At 28.6% G+C, this 22,115-nt stretch overlaps 2 protein-coding genes and 1 non-coding gene across 5 annotated transcripts; 2 read left to right on the forward strand and 1 right to left on the reverse strand.

Moving 5' to 3' along the window:
* Positions 1-2,044: 2,044 nt before the first annotated feature.
* On the forward strand, positions 2,045-8,751 carry LOC101509662 (uncharacterized). Of its 3 annotated transcripts, none has more exons than XM_027337130.2 (11): positions 2,045-2,429; positions 2,988-3,137; positions 3,590-3,757; positions 4,517-4,669; positions 4,802-4,954; positions 5,122-5,286; positions 5,400-5,573; positions 6,202-6,388; positions 6,501-6,723; positions 7,133-7,496; positions 8,323-8,751. In XM_027337130.2, the coding sequence occupies exons 1-11, from the start codon at positions 2,252-2,254 to the stop codon at positions 8,379-8,381; spliced, it is 1,974 nt and encodes a 657-aa protein (XP_027192931.1). In that variant the 5' UTR covers positions 2,045-2,251; the 3' UTR covers positions 8,382-8,751. The 3 variants fall into 3 exon arrangements, with proteins under 3 accessions (XP_027192931.1, XP_004508661.1, XP_004508662.1); XM_004508604.4 differs by having other exon boundaries at positions 2,048-2,429; positions 8,317-8,751; XM_004508605.4 differs by having other exon boundaries at positions 2,050-2,429; positions 6,513-6,723; positions 8,317-8,751.
* Positions 8,752-9,733: 982 nt separating this feature from the next.
* Positions 9,734-9,805, forward strand: TRNAT-CGU (transfer RNA threonine (anticodon CGU)). Its single transcript has one exon. It is a non-coding gene; the product is annotated as a tRNA-Thr (tRNA).
* A 3,697-nt stretch (positions 9,806-13,502) lies between these two features.
* Positions 13,503-15,406, reverse strand: LOC101510192 (uncharacterized). Its single transcript, XM_004508606.4, has 3 exons — positions 15,191-15,406; positions 14,487-14,901; positions 13,503-14,399 (listed from the first exon to the last, which is right to left on the reverse strand). The coding sequence occupies exons 2-3, from the start codon at positions 14,881-14,883 to the stop codon at positions 13,735-13,737; spliced, it is 1,062 nt and encodes a 353-aa protein (XP_004508663.1). The 5' UTR covers positions 14,884-14,901; positions 15,191-15,406; the 3' UTR covers positions 13,503-13,734.
* Positions 15,407-22,115: the final 6,709 nt, after the last annotated feature.

The raw sequence follows: 22,115 nt of genomic DNA on the forward strand, positions 1-22,115 counted from the left end.
GGCTATGTGGGCCAATAGCCCCGCCCAATCTATTTTTCTTTCGATCTTTTTTATTTTAATTAATAGAAATTAAAATACAATTAAAATACAAAAACATCCTTAATCACTTATCACAATAGAGACAATAAAATAAAATTTAAACACATATCATAACATAGAGTTTGGGTGCGTTCGATCTTCAGAGTAAAAAGGTGTAGTCATAGTTGATGCTCCTTTTGGTTGGTAGTTATGAACAAAGCTGGATTGGTGAAGATGTTGGACTGACAATCTTGGTATTGGTCAGCGTCGAAAACACTGCAACAATGCTATGTTATTTCTTGATTTAGTGGAATAAATATTTTCTTCATTTATAGTAAATTATGTTTTACTATGTCTTTCTTAATTTTATGTTACTTTTGTTTCTTAGAACCGACACAAAAATTTGAATTGGCCGTAATTTGCTAATAATTTTTTAAAAGAAAATTTACAAATTTTTAGTTATAATGTGCCAACATGTGGCACATCGAGTCGGCCCAAGTCGACCTCATTTTTTATGTGGACTAAACATACTAGATTTAAAAGACTCGTTCATTTTGTTACCTCTTATTTTAAGGCTTGTAATGTACTAATATGCGAACTAAACGATTCAACTCATTCAATTCGACCTATTTTGACAGTTTTAGTGTAAAATTACTTTACACTAATGATATACAAGAGAAGTATTCAACTCAACCCATTTTGACAACTTCATTGGGGCATTGGTCTCTGTAATATAAGAGAAATATGATTTAATTTCAGTAAAATGTATTTTTGAGATTCTACCATGTAACTTTATATTATTCTTTTATTTAGTCCTTTATAAATTTTAACATTTCTAAAAGTTGATGTGACATTAATGCATAAAAAAACATGTGGTGAGAAGGAATAATAATTTTTGTACCATTTACTTACTTTTTTTATTAATATAAATGAAAATCAATTTTTCAAATAAAATATAGAAAAAAAATGAAATAAATAAAAAAGAAACCCTAAAAGGGATAAAATTTCATGAAACTTAGATTAAACAATTTGTTTTTAGCCAATTTTATAAATAGTCAAATAGAGCCACACCATCACATAGATCTTTGAGATTTAGATGTCGATATTTAAGTTGAAGATTAACTATGGATGTAGTTGTTATTAGTTATTACCACAAAGCAAGAAGGAACACAAATCTATTTTTCTTGATTAATGCACATTTGTTTGTATTATATTAACCCAACTTTTTGTAATAAGTTTTTTAATCCTATCAAACTACTTTGATTGAATTATTTTTCAAAATCTCATGATAAATCGGAGCTAGAACAATAAAAGAATAAAACTTTAGAAGTAAATAATAGATATGTAAAATGATAATAAAAAAAATTCACACGTAAAATTATAACGCTGTCGAAGACGACGCAATAAAAGAGTGATAGATAAATGAAAAAGTACATTTACATTGATATGTGATTTTTATCAAAATAAATTTAATATTTTTTATTTTAAAAATCAAAATAATAATAAAATATATTATTCTACTTTACCACGTATCAATGTCACTCAGATTTTAGAAATATTAAAATTCATTAGATGATGAAAAAGAATAGAATGTCAAGTGCATAGAATATTAAAAAATAATAATTTTATACAGATAAAAATCGTATTTCTATCATACTAGAGGGATCAGAAGCATAATAAACCCTAATAATAATTATAATAAATATAAACAAATAATCTAATCCAACTACTAATCCACTTGCCACCTTTCAAACCACTATTTCGTGATCAAACCACCTTAAATTATCCACGTGTTACATGAATCGCCAAAAAACAAAGTGTTACATGAATCGCCAAAAATAAGTGATATATTTTTTTTTGACTAAAATAAATAAAGTGCTACATGAAGCCTCTCTTCAGAAAAAAAAAAAAAAAATCGTAAGATTAACCCTTTCAGAAAAAGATTAACCCTCATAGTCATTCTTCTCTCATTGGATTTTTTTATTAATATATATATTTTTACTGGCCTCGGCTCTATCAGTTTCACTCTCTCTGTGATTTTGACACTTTTTAATCTTTTCCCAATTGCATTGCATGACCCTTTCTTCTCTCTATCATTTGATTTCATTCGATTTCACCCTCGTCCCCACCCAATAGGAAAAAGTTTTTATTTTTAAATTTTTATTTTATTTGGGTATTGAGTTTTTTTTCTTTCTTTTTTTCTCATCAAACAAACAAACTGGTTTTGAAGAAAATGAGGTGGGAAAAGGTTGAGGTGAAGGCGATAGCAAAAGAGGGTGAAGGAGAATCTGGGCCAGGGAAAAGGTGGGGTCACACCTGTAACTCCATTAATGGTGGCAAATTTATCTATGTCTTTGGTGGTTATGGCAAAGATAATTGTCAAACCAATCAAGTTCATGTTTTTGATACTGGTTTGTCACTCACTACACTCTTCACTTTCTTTAAATTTTATTGCTCCTCTCTTTCCCAATCTTGATTCTTTTTTTGTTGAAATAATCATAACTGATTCATCATTTTGTGGATTTTTTTTGGCATTGTTGTTGTTAGCTTTATCTTTTCACAAAAAAAAAAAAAATTGAAATTTTTATTGCATTCTCGTGGTTGCATGTTATGAATTTCTATCAAGATTCATGTTTTCCTAGATTTTTCTTTAATCTTTTATTTATGATTTTTTAGGCCGTATATGTTTTTTATTTATTTATTTGATTCTTATGTTTATTGATGTTCTGATTTGTGTGATGTTTGAATAGAAGAGATTTTCTCTTTTGGGTCAACTTTCTTTTTCCTTGTTTGTTAGAAACAAATGTGGAAATTTTTTTTTTGATATTTGCTTTGTTGTAGATGAAATTGTGCTGTAGTGTATTGCTTTATTTTATACCTTTATGTCTGGCCTTTTAAGTATTTTTCTTATGCATTTGTTCTGGTATTCTGGTTAGATAATGTGTCATTTTCTATTTGCTGATTTGCAGTGAACCAAACTTGGAGCCAACCTGAAATAAAAGGATCCCCACCTACTCCTAGGGACAGTCACACTTGCAGTGTCATTGATGAAAAACTCTATGTGTTTGGGGGTACTGATGGGATGAATCCACTCAAGGACTTGCACATATTAGACACTTGTGAGTTGTCTTTCTCATATTTCTATAGTATTTGAGTTTGTTGGCTTAATGTCTATATATATATAACCATTTGAAAAATGCTAGCTAGCAATACACTATTTGATGCACTCTTTATTATGGCAAATTTTGTGTGGAATCTACTAAAAACTTGGGACCACTCTCTATTTAGTGGACCTCGTATCATATGAAATTTGTCCAAAAATGAAGAGTGTGTTAATAGAGAAAGTGTGTTAGTAGTATTTCTACCCATTTTGTCTCCAAAAGCCAATATTTGTTGTTTTTAGCTGAAATTGGTTGATCTTTGCATAAGCCTGTACAGTTCTGGCCATGCACTTCTTTGGACGCCGACACTTAAAACTACGGCTTAAGCTAAAACCTCAAGATATTATGCAGCAACATATTTATAAACTCTATCTATTTATTACAACTTACTGATATTAAATTATTTTTAGCTTTGCAAACATGGGAATCTCCAATTATAAGAGGAGAAGGGCCAGAGGCTCGAGAGGGTCACAGCGCAGCGGTTGTTGGCAAACGGCTCTTTATCTTTGGTGGTTGTGGAAAATCTGCTGATAATAACAATGAAGTCTACTACAATGATCTTTACATACTGAATACAGGTAAAATTTCTTCATCATACTGCGATACTGCCAGTTATTGATCAAGTTAGTTCAGTGCACAATAAATACCCTTTGACATTTAAATGCGACATCCTGTAGGTGACATATAGTATGATAAATTGACTAGGATTTCCTATTTTGTCGATTATTTTTGTAAACAAGTTAAAACAGTCATACTGCCTAATGCGCCTCTTGATATATCCGCATCTGAGCCAAATTATTGATTTTGGTACTGCGCCGGTCAATTCACAAGCTCCCACGCGCCTTATTGTATACACATACTTTTTGAGGCTCATTATTGTTGTTGTCAATCGCGGATCGCAAAATATTGCGGTCTGTTCAAATTTCGCTACTCAACAGTGCTTTAGCATTGCTATTGCCGCTTTTTGGCTAAATTTTATACTAAGCATAGTTTCACAGAATAATAGTGATTTTGACAATTTATACTAAATAGCGTTTCACAGAATAATAACAGTTTGTTCAAATTCTGCTATGCTATAGTGCTGCTATTTAACAACACTGTTCATTACAATTTCAACTGTGGATGAAATGAGGGGGTCTGGGAGCTCTTGTTTGGTTACATTGTGAGAAATAAGGGCACTGGGTTTGGAGTACTTGGCCGAGCTTTTGAACATTTTAGTTGGTTTTTCATTATTTTCTTCCTACACTTGCATTTGTATTTGAGAATGTCTTTTGCTTTTGATTGAAGTGTCAGATGTGGATTATTCTGATAATTCCTTTTCGCTGTCTCACTTGTAGAAACGCTTGTTTGGATGCGCGCTACGACATCAGGCACGCCACCATCTCCCCGTGATAGCCACACTTGCTCATCGTGGAAGAACAGAATTATTGTGATAGGGGGTGAAGACGGGCATGATTATTATTTGTCTGATGTCCATATCCTTGACACTGGTATCAACCTGTTTTATCTTTTACTTTTGTTTATTTCTATATATATATATATTGCAATTAAACATTAATGATGCATAGGTAAGGGGCATTAATCAGAGTAATAATTTTCTTTGGAACTTTTGGAAATATTAGATACTCTAATGTGGAGGGAGCTGAGTACATCAGGCCAATTGTTGCCACCTCGAGCTGGTCATTCCACAGTTTCTTTTGGCAAAACCTTGTTTGTATTTGGTGGATTCACAGATGCTCAAAATCTATACAATGACCTTTATATGCTTGATATTGGTATGTCAAAATAGTATATAAAATACTCTGTCGTCTTAAGTTTTTGTTCTTGTTATATTGTGGTTTAACTGTTTATGAAAAGCAGAACCTTACTGTGAGTGTAATTGCTCCAACTCTTAAGATGATCGATGCACCTGCAACTGTCTTTTAACGACCTTGTTTTGCAGATACTGGTGTTTGGACGAATGTTACAACTACAACCAATTGCCCTTCTGCTAGATTTTCTGTAGCTGGTGACTGTTTAGACCCATTTAAGGGTGGTGTTCTTGTGTTTATCGGCGGTTGTAATAAAAGTCTTGAAGCCCTGGATGATATGTATTACCTACATACAGGTTCAACAAAGTGTCTTATATTTGCCAGTATTAAATTTTCAAGAGCAATCATTTGGTTATGGCATTTCTCTATATCCCTAAATAACAAATTGTGATATATTTCTTATTTTCAGGTTTTGCTAGGGAAAGTGGACAAAGACCAGATAAGTTATCTATGAAGAAGAAATTGAAGCTGAAATGCCAAGAACAAAATCCCAATCCTGGCCAAAATCCAGTTATGGTTGGATATGGAATGGGGGCTACTGGCATTGGCCCGGTCATGACTGTGTTGAATTATAGCCAGCCAAGTAAGATTTTACCTATTCATATATGAAGTTTCTGATTGACGGATATCATAAAGTCTAATTTTACATGTAAAACTCTATGATTTAAGCTTTAGCCTATCAACCTTTGTATATTGGAATCAGGAAGTTCTTCAAAAGTATATGCGGCTTAATTGAGTTTACGGCAGTAAGAATTGTGTTTATAGTTGAACTCTTTGTAATATTCTTTTAGGGCCTGTTTGGATTGGTTTCTTTGAACTTATCTATTGGCATACACACTTGTAAGACTGTTTTGGAGAGCTCATGGAAACAACTTATCACTTATGACATGTCCTTAACTTATTTTCATAAATTCTCCATGATAGCTTATGAAAATAGTTTGACTTCATTTTATTTTTTGTTATAGAAATAGCTTATTCTATAAGTGCTTAATTAAGTTCTTTATCTAGACAGGGTCTAGTCAAGTATGTGTTAGTGTATAACTAGTTCTTCCAACTAGTAAGCATTAATCTTATATATGGAGTGTAGTTATGGCATGTTGGTGTTGAATAAAATAAGGAACCACAAGAGGCACAAAAAGAATGGAAATGACGTTTGACTATTATAATTTAATGTACCAACTGAAACAACTAAATATGCGTCATATATGCAGATAGACCAAATATCTCAGCAAATCAATCACTGCCACTTCACGGAAAGAAAATGTTTGAAGCCAAGGTTACTGAAAACATCTCAGAAGGATATACCATTGAAACTGTCATTGATGGAAAGCCTCTTCGTGGAATTCTCTTTTTAAACAAACAACACTCTCTTCAGCCGGCTGCTCATGTTTTCAATAGGTCTCTATTCTTTGATTCTTCCCCTCCCCGTACTATTTTCACTTTTCGCTGCGTTTCTAGTATTAAGCATCTATTTTTATTTAAGTTTGTTCGAATTTCAAGTTATGCTTAGTTATCAAAGCAGGAAAAGGACTGCTGGTGAAGTTGATGGTGTCATCACAAATGGTACACATTCTGACAATTTAAAGACTCCTAAAGTGCTTAAGCAAAATCAAATGGAAAATAGAGAAGCAGTTCATGGAGACAGTTCAGAATCTCAAAAACACTGTTCTGAAGCTGTCGTTGCAGTTGCAGCAAGCAATCCAATAACTGCCAATGCTTCTGATACCCATAAGGTCAAGTTATTTTCTTACTTATGTTAGTGTGAGTTCTAGAGGCAGGCCTGCATAGTGATTTCTAACATTTTCCCTTTTCTAAATACACTGTACATGTGCTCCTTGAAAATGTCGCATAATTATGTGTAAATTATTTTTTTCTGACACAAATTCTCCTGTAAATTATTAGTACAATCCTAAGATTACATTTCTACAACTTCACAGAAAGTTTTTTCCCTATGATTTTTCTTAACTGTATGACATATGGTCGATGTAATTCAAATTATATGTTTCTTGGATATTTGTTGTGTACAATAACAAACAAATTTCTTAATGGTTAAATCATGTCGGTTTTATATATCTTATGACTTTTCCTTGGTGAGATGACATAATTAATTCTCAAACGAGGGTTGGTTTACTTGGACATCAGGTTTCTGCCAACCCAGAACCAGAAGCTGCTTCTGTGAATCCAAATGCTGAAAAAAATGAAACACCAACATTGGGGGTAAACTTGAAAAATGATGGAGCAAATGAAGTGACAAGTTCCAGAGGTGATGCTCAAACAAATGATCAAGCAAATGTGCTGCCGATTTCCAACATAGAAGCTCAAACAAATGATCAAACAAATGTGCCGCCGATTTCCAACTTAGAAGCTCAAACAAATGATCAAACAAATGTGCCGCCGATTTCCAACTTAGAAGCTCCAAGACTTGATAAAAATAGTGATACACCAAACTGCAACACGGAATTTCTGAAACCTGCCACAGCTGAGAGTGTGAATTTGTCATTTCAAGGTATGGAAACGTGTGTGCTTTGCATTATGTGGATTTCTGTTTTCTGGGTTCAAACAAGAACCTTCAATAGCTTAAGTTGTTAAATCTATAGTTGTGTTATTTTGACTCAAATTATATAGTTAACACAGTTCAAATACATTGTTAATTGTGTTTAATGGATGGTTAATGAATATAACAAAGTATCACAACTTATTAATTATCCACTTAACACATTAACCACAATTTTGAACGTCGTTAACCATAATTTTCAGGTGTATATTTAAAACACAAATCGTAGATAACTAATATTAAGTATATTTGAACATCTAAAAATCATGTATATTTGAGAAGATAATTTGGATGGTTAATGAATATCATGTCTATTTGAACCCAAATGGTGGTTAATGAAATTCAAAATCATTGTTAATTATGTTAAGTGTCTGATTAATGATTTGTGACACCTTGTTATATTCATAACACTAATCATTTGCCGAATGTATTAACCATATATTTGAATAGTGTTAACCGTTGCAATTGTTGTTAACTTTGTGCATCAAAATATCATTTATCTTAATTTAATTGAACTTTGAAGCATGAATGATACATAGGCCTACCCTAAGAGTTCCTTCTTTCTACCTGTATCTCGATTCTCTTGAAAATCTCTAACAATATGCCATACAGATTAAGTGTTTTTTAAGATTTGAGAACAATTATTAATGATAAAATGAGGTACCGTGTCGAGAAAGGAAGTGATATTTAAGGAGCTGAAAAAAATTGTACACTCTATTTAGTATTTACTAGTTTATTTTCATCATAAATCATTTTTCCTATGAACTTTTAGGTGCAGTGGTGGATTCCACAATTCCAAGGACAGGAGAATGCAGTGAACCAGCAAAAGAAATTTGAGCTGAGTTGAAAACGAAGACCTTTGTTTGGCATTTGTACATACCTCATCTTCTGAAGGTGATCATAGAGAGGTCAATCAATATAACTGGTGGTATTGGTATAGACTAACATCGTCAACTGGTGGAATACGCCATTGTAATCTGCTTGTTGACGCACCCTTTGATCTGAATTTTTTATTATTGAACAAAACCATGATTACCTTAGGTGTAGGTAGTGATGATAAAAGTAGTTTTTAGTTTGAAACCATTGAGTTCTCTATTTATTATTTCCAATTCTGCTCTCTTCATTCATTGCTAGGAAAGAAATTTTTGTTAGAAGCCTTACTTTGATTATTTTTTATCAGGTCATAGAATGAAACCTTATTTTAATACCTTTTTATTTATTTATTTATTTATTTATTTAATATTATCATATTTTGAGCTAGGTTCAAACTTTGATCTTAAATGGTTTGTGCTGGGCTTTGATACTGGTTTGGAACTTGGAACAAATTGTGCTTGTTGCTAATATGATAAAGTTTGTTCAACCATGTGATAGAAGTATATTGTGGCTTGGAAGTGGGAAAATGGAAGAATGAGGGATGTTATTAACATTCTATTAACTATCTTATGATTGGTTTATATTTTGTAAAAGTAATAAATTTATAACTTAAGTTAGTATTTTTTTTAATGATGAATCCATCATGGAGTGTGTTTAAAAAATGTGCTGATTATTGGAGAGCATTCTTAGCATTTTTTGAATGGAATATAGAGTTTAAAAATGAAATTGAAAATATATAGAGTGAACTCGCCATAACAAAACTATTGCTATCCATGGATCATTAGATTTTCTATAAACGTATTAATTGCATTCACAAAGAAAATCCACAATGCACAAAAGCTTCTTTAAGAACTATGCTTTGAGATACAAAAAAATTCAACACAGGAGGCCACAAATGCAGCTTAGATAAAGATGAAGGGTATGCAGGGCCTGTCCCTTGTAAAGATTTCACATATTCTAGACTTACGAAAGAGCGAGCTTTTTATAACATTTCTTACATTCTTGTAGAAATGCATTGGTAAACCAATACTTTAACCATGCAAATGAGAATAATTTTCTTCACCGTACTCATCACCTTCAATTTAAATTCATCATTCCATAGGTTTAGATGTGAAACTGTGTATTAAAATAAATATTAAATTAATAAAAAAATAGATGCTCGCAAACTTAAATAGATTGAGATCATATCAGATTTTTAATGTACATAAAATTGAGGTATGTACCAAATTTATCACCTAAAAGAATTACCCAACACAAAAGATATGACTGAATGTATAAGCATTATAATAGCGATTTACAACAACCTATCACAACAAGCCTCCGTAGCATAGTGGTAGTGCGTTCGCTTCGTAAGCGAAAGGTCGCGAGTTCGATCCTCGCCGGGGGCTTTTCGTTACTTTATTTTATGCAACATTGTTTTGTTGTGTAGTTAATGGATTGGGCCTTCTATCAGCCTGGAAAAAGCTGACTTGGGCTAACGGGCTTTTCGTTACTTTATTTTATGCAACATTGTTTTGTTGTGTAGTTAATGGATTGGGCCTCCTATCAGCCTGGAAAAAGCTGACTTGGGCTAACGGGCTTTCCACTATTTAGTTATAAATTATTCACTCTTGAAGAATTCAGAATCCCTCAATTAACCTCCATTGTTGCAAATGTAAATGGTTGGTTTACATGAATTAACGTGAACAAAAGGGAAGAAGAGTAAGGTACGAAAAAGTGGTCCCCTTAATTTTATTATTATGCAAGACTAATGTAAAGCTACAGAAGCATAATTGATAGATTGGACCACAACACAAAGCCCATAAATTTTGTTGGTAGGCAAGGACGTGCTATTATTCTGCACGCCTACAAAGCGCTTACAACTTACCCTACAAAAGCATCGCAGATTTATTCTTATTTGTCTTTCCTATCTATTATTTTTCTAAAATCTTCCTCATATGGATTGTAGACAATGTAAATAAACTCCAATAATTCCTATGTACAAAATAATATAAATATATATAAAACATTGAGTTTAAAGACAATACATTAACGGTGTAAAAATAATTTTATATTATCATTTAATCTAAGACCATTTTAAATATTTTAGAAGTTATATTCTATTTTTAAAATTGAATATTTAATAAAAAAATTCCAAAAACTCAAAAAACTATTTTTTATTTAAATCGTAAATAACATCAATAATATAAAATATAAAAAACTTGTAAATAATATAAAAAATCTCATTCAATTTTTTTTGTTAAAAAATCTGGACTTTTTTTTTTACAAAATCTGATTCTGTTTGTAAATTTGAAGTCTTTTTGTTCCTGGACCCTATAGCGCATGATTAAGCTGTCTCTTAGCAATATTTTTTGGAGTTGTATAGTACTCTTAAAAAAAATTAAATTTTTTGAACCCTGTGTTGTTGGTCTGTCAGCACAAACCTATAGTTGACTCTGATCCAATTATAACCATTCAATCTACCATCTTATTTATACGGTTTTTAAATCAAAGGCATTAATTTATTTATTGTCGTGATGTATTATGATTAAATGAATAAAGTTGTGTTAGATTGTCTCTACATTACATTTATTCTCTAACAAAAAAAAATATAAATATGACATTCTACATAGAATTGGATTTGATACTTGGCAATATTAGATTGCAAAGGCGATCAAAGGTTTAATGCTTTTTACGAAAATTGGGTTAGGGGCAGAGAAGAGTAAGAGAGAAACTTATTTATAAGAAAAATGAAGTATGTTGAATACTTCCAAACCTATAATCATAAAAAAAAAAAAAAAAAGTTCCAATTTATTTTTAAATGTCTTTTATCATACTCAAGATTGTCATTGATTGTAAACTCGCATAATTTAGTCAAAAAATAAAATTCAATCGCTTGATCTAATCATTGTCACAATTGTAAAAACAAAATAATCATACTCCCTCAAAATAAAATAATAAAATGTAACAAAGATTGTAGTTGAAAGATTAATATATCTTTCAATTATTATTTTTATCTATATTTAATTTCAGAGTAATATTGAGGAAGAGTGTTGTTTCCTTAAAATTTCAATTGAAATTTAATAAGCATTCACCCATGGACCACAGTCACTAGAGTCGAGAGGCAAATAAAACTTTTTGGTCATTTTGTTTGATGGACCCCAACGTTGTGTTGCTGCAACAACTGACTCTTTCATTTAATTGAATTGTGTCTTGGATCCTGTGATATACTATTGTCTACAGGTAACAGAGACTGCTTTCAAATTCAGTCTCTGTTTGTGATTTCATGTTGCTTCCTTTTCAAATTCACAAAGAACTGTAGATTCCAAAACATTTTTTTTCTTTCACTTTGTGTTGCTAAGCTACTAGTAGAAGGATTTGGATTGCTTCCATTTGTTCCATGTCTTTGTCACATTAATTAGATAGGGATATATCAAATGAGGCTCGTGTGTCACAATTATATCTTTCTTTTCTTCTTTTACAAAAAAATACTATAAGAAAATTTTGAAGTAGTTACAAATATGACTTATTTGTATCTAATTTCAAGTATTATTGATAAGTTTTTTCTTTAATTATTTTTCTTCAATAATTCAACTTTTTCTAGTGGTAAAGTTATTGTAGTTAACATTTTGTCATGCAAGATGATTAAGGTTTACAAGTAATTATTAGTAGTTAATTAATGAGTTTTAGTTACAAAGACATTTGGAAGAACTTGATTTTAAAGTTTTGTTTAAAGTTTTGTTGAAAAAAAATAATTAATCAGATTTTATTTATCTCTACAATTGAACTTCAAATCACTATGATTAAATTTCTATGAGAACTAAAAAAAAAAATAATGAATAATTAGACCAAGATAAATATTTGAAACTCCTATTTTTTATTAATATGATGGTGCGAAAACAAATTACTTATATTAACCTATTGATTTATAACTTTAACATCCATACAAATAATTGAGAGACAAGAACAAAATAAGTATTGGGTATTGGATATTCTAATATTAAAAAAATCAAATGTATAATTTGAACGCTCTAAAATTGACACTATATATCTACATTTTATACAAATGGAAGGTGACATTGAAATCAAAAGAAAAAGCATTTTAAGAAATAGAAACATAATATAAAAAACAAAAATCATATAGAATATTTGTGTGAAAGAATCATTTATAAAAAAAGTAATCAAAGAGATCACACACCATTTATATAATAAATAAAAGGCAAAAATACAATTCTTTTCCTTACCAAATTACTAACCATTTCGAAGACAAAACCTTGATTAATTAGAGAAAATACAAACATTCCTCAATTTTTCAATTAACCCTAACACATATGTAATATTAGAAGCAACATTGACCTCCTTTTACCATGATCCACTAAAACAAAAACAATGCAGAAATTATTTGACTTTTGAATATTATATATGTTGCATTAAAACAATAAACGAATTTGTAGAATATTTTTCAGAAAACAATACCCTCACTTGAATTACCTCTCACTGCTTGTGTAACAAATGAAACCAATTTGCATTGTGTTTCTCAACATAATGCAACTAATTCAATCACATGAAATTAATGCATATAAACTATTCTGTATCATCGATCATGCATTCCATTAAAGTCAAACTTAACTCGATTGTGACAATTCTTCGTTTGCAGTAACATTTACTAATTGTAGGAAAGCTTAAACAAGCTCAATCAAGTACTGTTCATTTGGACTGCTCATCATAAATTTTTAAATTAAAATAAAAAATAAAAAATATTCATTTGGACTATACTAAATTAGTGTGTGTGCAATGTTTACTACAACCAAAACATTTAGTTATATTGATTTCCTGTGTTATTTAAATAACAAAAAACAACAAATCATATAATATTTTTTTGTATGAACTGAAAATTATCCTTCGAGGAGCTAAGATCACAATGGACAACAAAACTCTCTTTCAATAAATTTAATACTGTTGCATTCTCGGGATTGAATTTGAATCCAAAACATCTAATTAAGCTGAAAAAGATTCTTAGTATCTCATTCAAGTACTCTTGCTTGGGTAACAAATAATATAATATAGCAAGCAAAACTTTAAAACAACATTAAATAATCAATAGAATTAGAATAGAAAATGTAGTATATTGCTAAGTGAAAATTAGAGACAGAAAAAGAAGTATTCTGTTATATGTAAATGAAGCATTGCCAAACTTACATATGTAGGTATATATTCATTGACCATCATGACTAGCTAGTGTGAAAAATATAAATTAGAAGCATTATTGTTTCACATCCTATATATGCATATGCATGATATAAGGCATAGAATTAATGTAACTTCAACAAACTAACTACTAACCATTTCTGGTGTTATTATTATCATGATCTGAATCAAGAAGCTTGGAACTAAACGGTAACGGAAGGCGTCTAAAAGGCGAATTGATTGGAAGATGAAGAGTTGGAATGAGAGGCATCATGAGTGCATGTGAAGAAGAAGAAGATGACGACAATGACGACGACGATGAGTTCAATATCTGATGATGAAGATGTTGTCTTGCTGCATGATTATCAGTAGTTTCCAGAGAGTTGTTGTTGTTACTAAAAAGTGATACTGATGATGGACAAAAAAGTAACTGTGAATTACCATTAGTGAAAGATGAAGATGAAAACTGCATAACAGTGCCACTATTATGATGAGATTCAACCTGTTGATGGTAATAAGGAAATATATTATTACCACTGTTTCCAAATTGGGATAAAGATAAAGTACTTGATGGATCCAAATTATGGTAGCTTGATAAACCATGTACTGATGGTGAAGAATTAGAAAAATAATTACTCCCAAATTGTTCATTTGTACTTTTCATCCATAACTTACTCTTTTCTGAATCCATACACACATTTTCAGCTTCCTTACCTTTTAATCTTCCAACTGATGAATCTATATCCCAATTATTATACCTTGTCTTTGCCATCCCATTATTTTGATCATAAAATCCTCCAAGAGAAAAAGAGGTACCTGTTTGATTTTTCAAAACATATTTTTCAAAATTCTCCTTATAGTGAGAATTTAAAAATAAAAAAAAAAGAAAAGAAAAAGAAGTACCTGGTGGTGGTAATTGATGATGATGAAAGTGAGAAGTAAAACATTGAGGAATATCAAGTGGTGGTAACTTATCAATATCAGATTGAGTAGCTTCAATTAACCAATCAACAACTTTACTAGGTTGGCTTAAACCAAGTCTGTCTTGAAGATCATATAATTGAATAGCTGTTGGTACAGACAACCTAATCCTACGGTCTCTCAGTCCTCTAATTGTACAAACTTTGCTATGTCTGTCTTTTCCTCCTAAAGAACGTGACACTCTCACTATTCTTGGATTTCTTAATGATGTCCATTGTCTTGAGGTACTACCTGCTCCTGCTAATTTCTCACTTTTCATTATTCCATCACCACCCTCTTGCTTTGCTTCATAACTTTCACTTGAATTTTCTATCATCATCAATTCAATCTTTTTCTCCTGAATTTTTTATTTCTTTTTAATATTTACATATCATAAAATTGTTGCTTACATTTCACAAAAGAATATCAAAAAGGTCTAAAAGAAATGCTTGAAAATTAATAAAAATTTTACATTGAAATTGATAGTTATTTTCAGTTGCTATAAAATTAGGGCAAGGACAGCTATATATATTTCATTGAATTGATAGTTACGATGAAACAAATCGAAAAGAAGTGAATCTGTGAAAATATATAAATAAGATTTCACAGAAAATATATGAAGCATGAAAAGACAAAGTAAAACTTACATGAGAGAGAAAATATATGTGAAGTAAGGTTCTATATTAAGCTCTTTGACTTCACCATAGCTAAGAAGAGTAGAAAATTGAAGAGAAACATAGAAGAAGAAACAGTACCAATAATACAATTCTTTCCAAAATGAACAATTTAATGACCTCTGCAACCTTTTCCTGCAAGGGAATAATTTATCATTAATTAACAAATTTTTTGTAGATAAAAAGGTACTATGAATTTACAGCATCATATGTTGCATGTAATAATAAATAAATAAATAAATAAATTTTGTAAATTTCAAAAATTCACTTATTATGACAACGTCACGTGGCATCCTTCACAAGTAGCACGTCCACCATTTTGGTAGCACTGATTTATGTGGTTTGTTAATGTTAATAATCCTACCACATAATCACCGGTTTAACTAATCACTATTAAATGTTAAACATAGTATACTATATTTACACTTTAATTCTCATGCACATGTAAAAAGTTTTACCTTGAGCACTTTATAATCTGGTGAGAATTTAAATTTAGGCATCAAAAGGTTAATTGTTTTTTAGACTAATATTATTATATTGGTTGCTATTATCTTGATATTATTTCTTTCATCTATTTGAATCTTAATTTTTTTTTATGAAAAAGATCTGTTATTATACTCTAACCCAAAACTAAAAAATATATTTTAAAAAATAATAATGGCAATAGTATCCACATGCATTCCAAATTACTCGTTCAATTGTTAATACAAACCTTGGCTACTCATAATGCTTGTCCTTCAAAATGTATAACCTAATTATAGTTTTAAAAGAAAAGAATGAAGATAAATTAGTTTTTAAAGATTGTTGTCAATGAATCAGTTTCTTTCAGGGACTAAACTATAATTTGTCTCTCAATTCGATAAGTTACGGGTTTATTAAAGACGAGATCAAATAAAAACGAGACCGAGTTGGTCTCAAGATGAGACGCTGAATAGTAATTATTAAATTTTCTTTAAAAATAACAATTAAACATGAAAAAACTCATAATAAATCACATATAATTACCATTTAACAATTCATTCAAATGTAATAACTCATAATATTGTTTTACGAAGTATAAATTATAAAGTTAGTGATCCAAATTTTTTCAGAGTAAATCTATAATAACATAAACTAATAATAAAAAATAATTATTTGTCTCTAAAGTAATTTGAGACAGGATGGATGATCCGAAGGTTAACCCGAACCCAATCATTTTACTACTTTGTCCTTGTCTTGTCTTTATTTTCTTTGAGACTGTATCAGACTCATCCCATTACTTACAGGTCAAGACGTATTTGCGGGACGCGGGTCTTGTACATATCTGATTTCTATATTATTTATTTTATGAAAAAGGCTAAAGAAATGAAAAAAGAAATAAAATTTTGGAAGTTGTGTATTTAATATTTCGAAATCATAAAATTAAAAAAAAAAAAAAGTTCCACTTAAATATTTTTTATTTATTTACTTTTTGTTTCCTTAGTAAGTGCCCTTGGGACACTTGGTAGTATAATTCTTATCTTATATATAAAAGTTTATGTTAATTTTAAGCAATATTTTCCTCCAAAAGCATGTCTCATCAAATTAGTCAACTATTTTAATTATAAAAAATAAAAACTTTTTATTTGATTATTGTTATAACTTATCTTAGATATTAAATATGATATCAATCTAAATTAAACAAATTTTTTCTCTAAAAGTATGATTAACTTAATCATTAAATTTTGAAAACTCAACGTGAAAGTAATTAATCATTTAATTATTGTTGTAACAAAAAATTCATATTTTGAACCTGGAAATAGTAACACAATAAAAAAATATTATACAAAATGTACTTATAAAAATTATAGTTTAAAGCCGATTTAGTCATTCAAAATTAAATTAAACATATATAATCATCATTTCAACAAAATTATATTATAAAAAATATCAATATATTAGCCATTCAATTATTGTTTACAAAAATCATCATATTAAGCATGAAAACAGTCTTTGTCAATCTTAATAGGTTAAAAAAAACATATAAGAAGGTGTCAATATGAATTCTTTAGCGAAAAAATATTCATTATTAGATGATTGTTAGTTCTACTCAATATATTTTCTTAGTAATTTTCCTTTTATAAGAGTAAATAATATTATTACTATCTAATTATCTCAATTAGTTAAATATTATAACTATTTTTAACCATATATATATTTTTTACAATTGATGATATTTTAATTTTAAAAATTAAAAACATTAGTCATTTAAAATTATCTTAGATGCATCACACGGAATGTAAGATCTTATATATAACATGAGTACATATAATATATTATTTCAACGTTATTTGCTATTTCTTAATTATTGTTAATAAATGCATTAAAAAATAATTTTATAAATTAAAATTTCAACTTTAATTATGAATTGTTAAAATTACAAGTAAAATTAAAACAACATAATAACATTTTAAATATTAAAAAATAAAAAAAAATAAAAAAAAATGAAATCAACCTCCACCATAACATTTCAAAAAGTTTTTTGTGCATTAAGATAAGTTGAATCAGAGGATAGCTAGGTAGGTAGCTAGCTGCGGTATAGATGAGGGACCATGCATCTTAGGTTCTTAAAGCATCCACTCAATTTAATTATATATAACTCCAAAGGGGGACCAGTCACCAATTGCAGTGAGATTTGCATGGCACAAATTGGAGTATGTAGGTAACAATTACATTTGATTTATCCATCTAATTCTTCATCTTATTAATTTCCATATAAAGATCGATGCATAGTATATGTTTTTTGTGTGGCATATCTTTCTAATTTTGTAGATTAATAATAGCTATATATATGTGCACGCAGCTTTTTCCCTTCAAAACCAAACAAAAAATACATATAGATATATATGAGAAAAATAGTTGTTAAATTCATCAGGACACTGCACAACTGAAGTTTTGTACTAGTCAAAACCTGAACCTACTTTTATATGTAGTAGTTTTAAACTAAAACCTCATATAACTTTCCAATAATAACTATATATCTAATTTATTTTTGGTGAATTAACTTTATATAGCTAAGGTGAAAATTAATTTATGCACCCAAGACATATTCGTTCTATATTATATTATATATATACATCAATACAAGCAACTAATTATAAGAAATTATAAATATATCTTTGGAAGTAAGAATTTTTTTATCAATGCACATAAATAAATAAAAGTAGCTGTTCCTCCGTTCTAAAATAAATATAAACAAATTATGTTTTGTGCTGATATACATTAAACTTGTTAAGAGAAATAAATAATTAATCTTTCATTCTCATTATTTAATTAGAAATATTTTTATGAAAATGTAATTAATGTATAGGGGGAGGGGGGGAATAGTAGTATGAAGGTAGTACTACATTTAATTTTTGGCTTTTATTCTATATATTTTGCCATTATAAAAATGACAACGATTGGGTAATTAGTTAATGATGGTTATTTGAAAATATTTTTGTTTTTGTATACAGAAACGGAATGAAATTTGACTTACTTATGTTGCTGAAGTTGTACATTTTGTTTTATGTGAGCAGCATTATATTTCTATCTGCAACATATTATAGAAAAGTAGTTATGAACTTATAACGAGAAGATGTTTTAGCAAGATGTGATGACGACAGTACATGATAATTTACTCCTAATTGTGCCTAAACTAAGATAATTTGAAGTGAATTATTTATGCTCTTGATTTTTTTAGTCAAAAAACAAAGTTTTTTATTTTTAAAATAACTTTCTTTTTCCATTTTAAATGAGCCTCAAATCGTTTAGGAGACAATTGAAGTTAAGACAAAAAAAATATTTTCTTTTAATTTGGAGATTCAAATTAACTAGAGTTGTGAATTTCAAAACATCTAATCAATATTCGTTGGGTCGCAATTAAAGTTGAAAAATTAAATACGTAAATATTACTCTTATCATATCATAATAGTTGACTCGTCTGATTATTTCATATGGATTAAGAAAAGTGAGCAACTTAAGAAAAAATAATATTTTTATTAAACCATCGATCAATTTACTATTATCATTAATGTATATGATACAGTAAAAAAAAAAGTAGGTAATATTACCTTAAAAAATAAAATAAATCATTTATTTTGAAACAAATATTTTTACGTTAAATAAGTTTTTTGTCTCTATAAATGTATCATTCATTTTTAGTCTCTCTAAATTTTTTCTTCAAATGATCTCTCAAATATTTATTTCCAACAATTTTAGTTTTTGAATGTTTTTTGCACGCATGCTAAGAATATTATAAGAATTTCTCTCATAAAAATTTAGAATTTTTTTAATAAAAGATGAATTAAATGAGTTTTTAAGCACAAAAAATTTATAAAATTATATTTAATTTACCACTTGTTAAAAATTCTCAATTTTTATAAGAGATGTTTTTATAATGTTCTAACCATACATGTAAAAATTTATTAAACTTTTTTGGATATGCATATGATTTAAAAGGAGTGTGCAAAACTGTTGTTGAAAAATATTTAAGACCATTATTTGAAGAAAAATATTATAATTACTAATAACAAAATATAAAATATTTATATAATAACAAAAGATTTACTAAATCCAATATTTTTGTAAATGGATCAAATACTATGGGAAGGAGGAAGTAAGCCACATGATCATGATCTTGATCGATTGACTTGATCATGCACACTTTAATTATGAAAATTTAAAAATTTTGAAACTCGAGAAATTCAAATCCTTATTAATTGAGGAGTCAAGAATTTGACATTTCATTAAATGTTTTAAAAATGAAAATGAATTGGTCAGCTCAACATGTAGAACCAAAAATTAATTGATCAATGTACTAGTTTTGGTTCAATCTCGTTTGAAGTGTAGTCTGGTCAATTTGGATTGAACCCATCGAGTTGGTTCGATCAATTTTTTTTGTTTGTTATACTTTCTTTTTCTTAACATTAATTATTTGTTTATTAATGACTTATGGTTTAATTGATTGAACCTTATTTTAAAAAAAAATTATTTTTCATCTAAGTATATACGTAACTAAAATTTAATATCAACTAAACTTCTATACACAATCATAATTATATACAAAACTCATTTTGTAATATACAAACTCAAAATACATCACTATCATAATTATATACAAAACTCATTTGTAATATACAAACTCAAAATACATCACTATCATAATTATATACAAAACTCATTTGTAATATACAAACTCAAAATACATCGCTTATGTAACAAACATCTACTAAAAACTATCATAAATTACATTTCAGGATGAAAAAACTCTTCAAATTATGTTGGGGGTAGTGTTTTATAACTTCTGATCTATTTTCTTTTTGTCATCACACATAGGTAAAGCATGCAACACATGATCTATTTTCTTTTTGTCATCACACATATGTAAAGCATGCAACACAAGGTTTGAAAATTACATAACCAAACAAACACATTCAAAGAATTACATAATTCAAGGCATCAAAACATGATCAAAAACGTCAAGATATAATTAAAGGCATCAAGACATGAAGAACTTCATATTATAAAAGCGTTAAAATATATTATAAAAGCGTGAAAGATATAAAACTAGTATATATATATATTTATATATCACCTCAAAATACGGTGAAGTCTCACAGTTGACTATGACAATAACATTATTTTCGTCATATTTTAGAGTTGTCTAAATCCCTATAATAGTTGAAAGAAATAAAGTAATTGACTTAATTATCATCCAAAAGAAAAAAAATAAAATATTATATTTTTCTCAATACGTTAATGCAAATTTACCTTTTTCTTGTATAATTTATTTTGAATGTGAACTTAACATTAGTTGAATCATTTTTGTTATGTTTATTATACCTAATATGTATCACGAGAATGCACTATCTTTCATTATTCATGTATTAAATATGACTTTCAAAATTATATATATTATGTGCGAATGATTAATATATATATTAAAAATAGTAAATTTTAACTATTCTTACAATTGTATCTGTTTATTATTGGAAAGTGCACAAGTAGGAATTATGTGTAAAAAACACATTGACCCATCATTACATATACCATTTATTTATTTATATCACATACAACAACCAATGACAATAAAGATCGAGAAAGCAAAGAACAAATGGAAATTAAGAAAGATGAAGAAGAAGGAAGAGGAACCACGAGAGAAGGAGATGAAACCGAAGGTCGGAAAGGGAGCAAGCGAATATAAGTTTGATATGCATTTATTTATTATTAATATTAAGTAAATTATAATTGCATTAAACAAATTTCACATATTTTCTTCTTCTTCTTCAGATCAGATACGCCGACTTAATACTTTATGTTAAAAACACTATTTTATATTAACGATGTGAAATTATTATCAATGTATCTTTCACATTTTTTATATATAATAAATTTTGATACAGACGTTGGTCAATAAAATATGTATATATATATAAACAATCTTAAATGTTGCAAAGGAATAACAAACAAAATATTTTACTTTTATAGTTACTTTGTTTCCCAAACAACTAAAACGTAGTGGTATCACTATCAAAACTGTCCACTGAGTAGTAGTGAATAAGTTTATATTGAATGAATATATACTATCACTATCAACCACTGCAAGATCTCACCCATTCTTAAACATGATCTGATGCAGTTAATAAATGTGTATTCGAAGATTATTTGAGATTCGTGAAAGTAAAATTATTTGAGATGTTTTTGTATTGAATCATAAATTCTCATTGTCTCTTGGGGAGGGGACTCAATCAATATCAATATATCTTGTTGTGTTTGATATATAGAATAACTGAATACAGGTATTATTATTATTATTATTATTATTATTATTATTATTATTATTATTATTATTATTATTATTATTATTATTATTATTATTATTATTATTATTATTATTATT

This window comes from Cicer arietinum, chromosome 7 (assembly GCF_000331145.2).
Source record: "Cicer arietinum cultivar CDC Frontier isolate Library 1 chromosome 7, Cicar.CDCFrontier_v2.0, whole genome shotgun sequence".
Lineage (NCBI taxonomy): Eukaryota > Viridiplantae > Streptophyta > Magnoliopsida > Fabales > Fabaceae > Cicer > Cicer arietinum.

Bases quoted from the DNA above. Each gene is read 5' to 3' on its own strand.
- LOC101509662 (XM_004508604.4), top strand. From the start codon at position 2,252: ATGAGGTGGGAAAAGGTTGAGGTGAAGGCGATAGCAAAAGAGGGTGAA. The intron at 2,430-2,987 runs GTTTGTCACTCA...GCTGATTTGCAG, and splicing joins AGTTCATGTTTTTGATACTG to TGAACCAAACTTGGAGCCAA. The intron at 3,758-4,516 runs GTAAAATTTCTT...TCTCACTTGTAG, and splicing joins TCTTTACATACTGAATACAG to AAACGCTTGTTTGGATGCGC.
- LOC101510192 (XM_004508606.4), bottom strand. From the start codon at position 14,883: ATGATGATAGAAAATTCAAGTGAAAGTTATGAAGCAAAGCAAGAGGGT. The intron at 14,400-14,486 runs GTACTTCTTTTT...AAAATCAAACAG, and splicing joins TCATCAATTACCACCACCAG to GTACCTCTTTTTCTCTTGGA.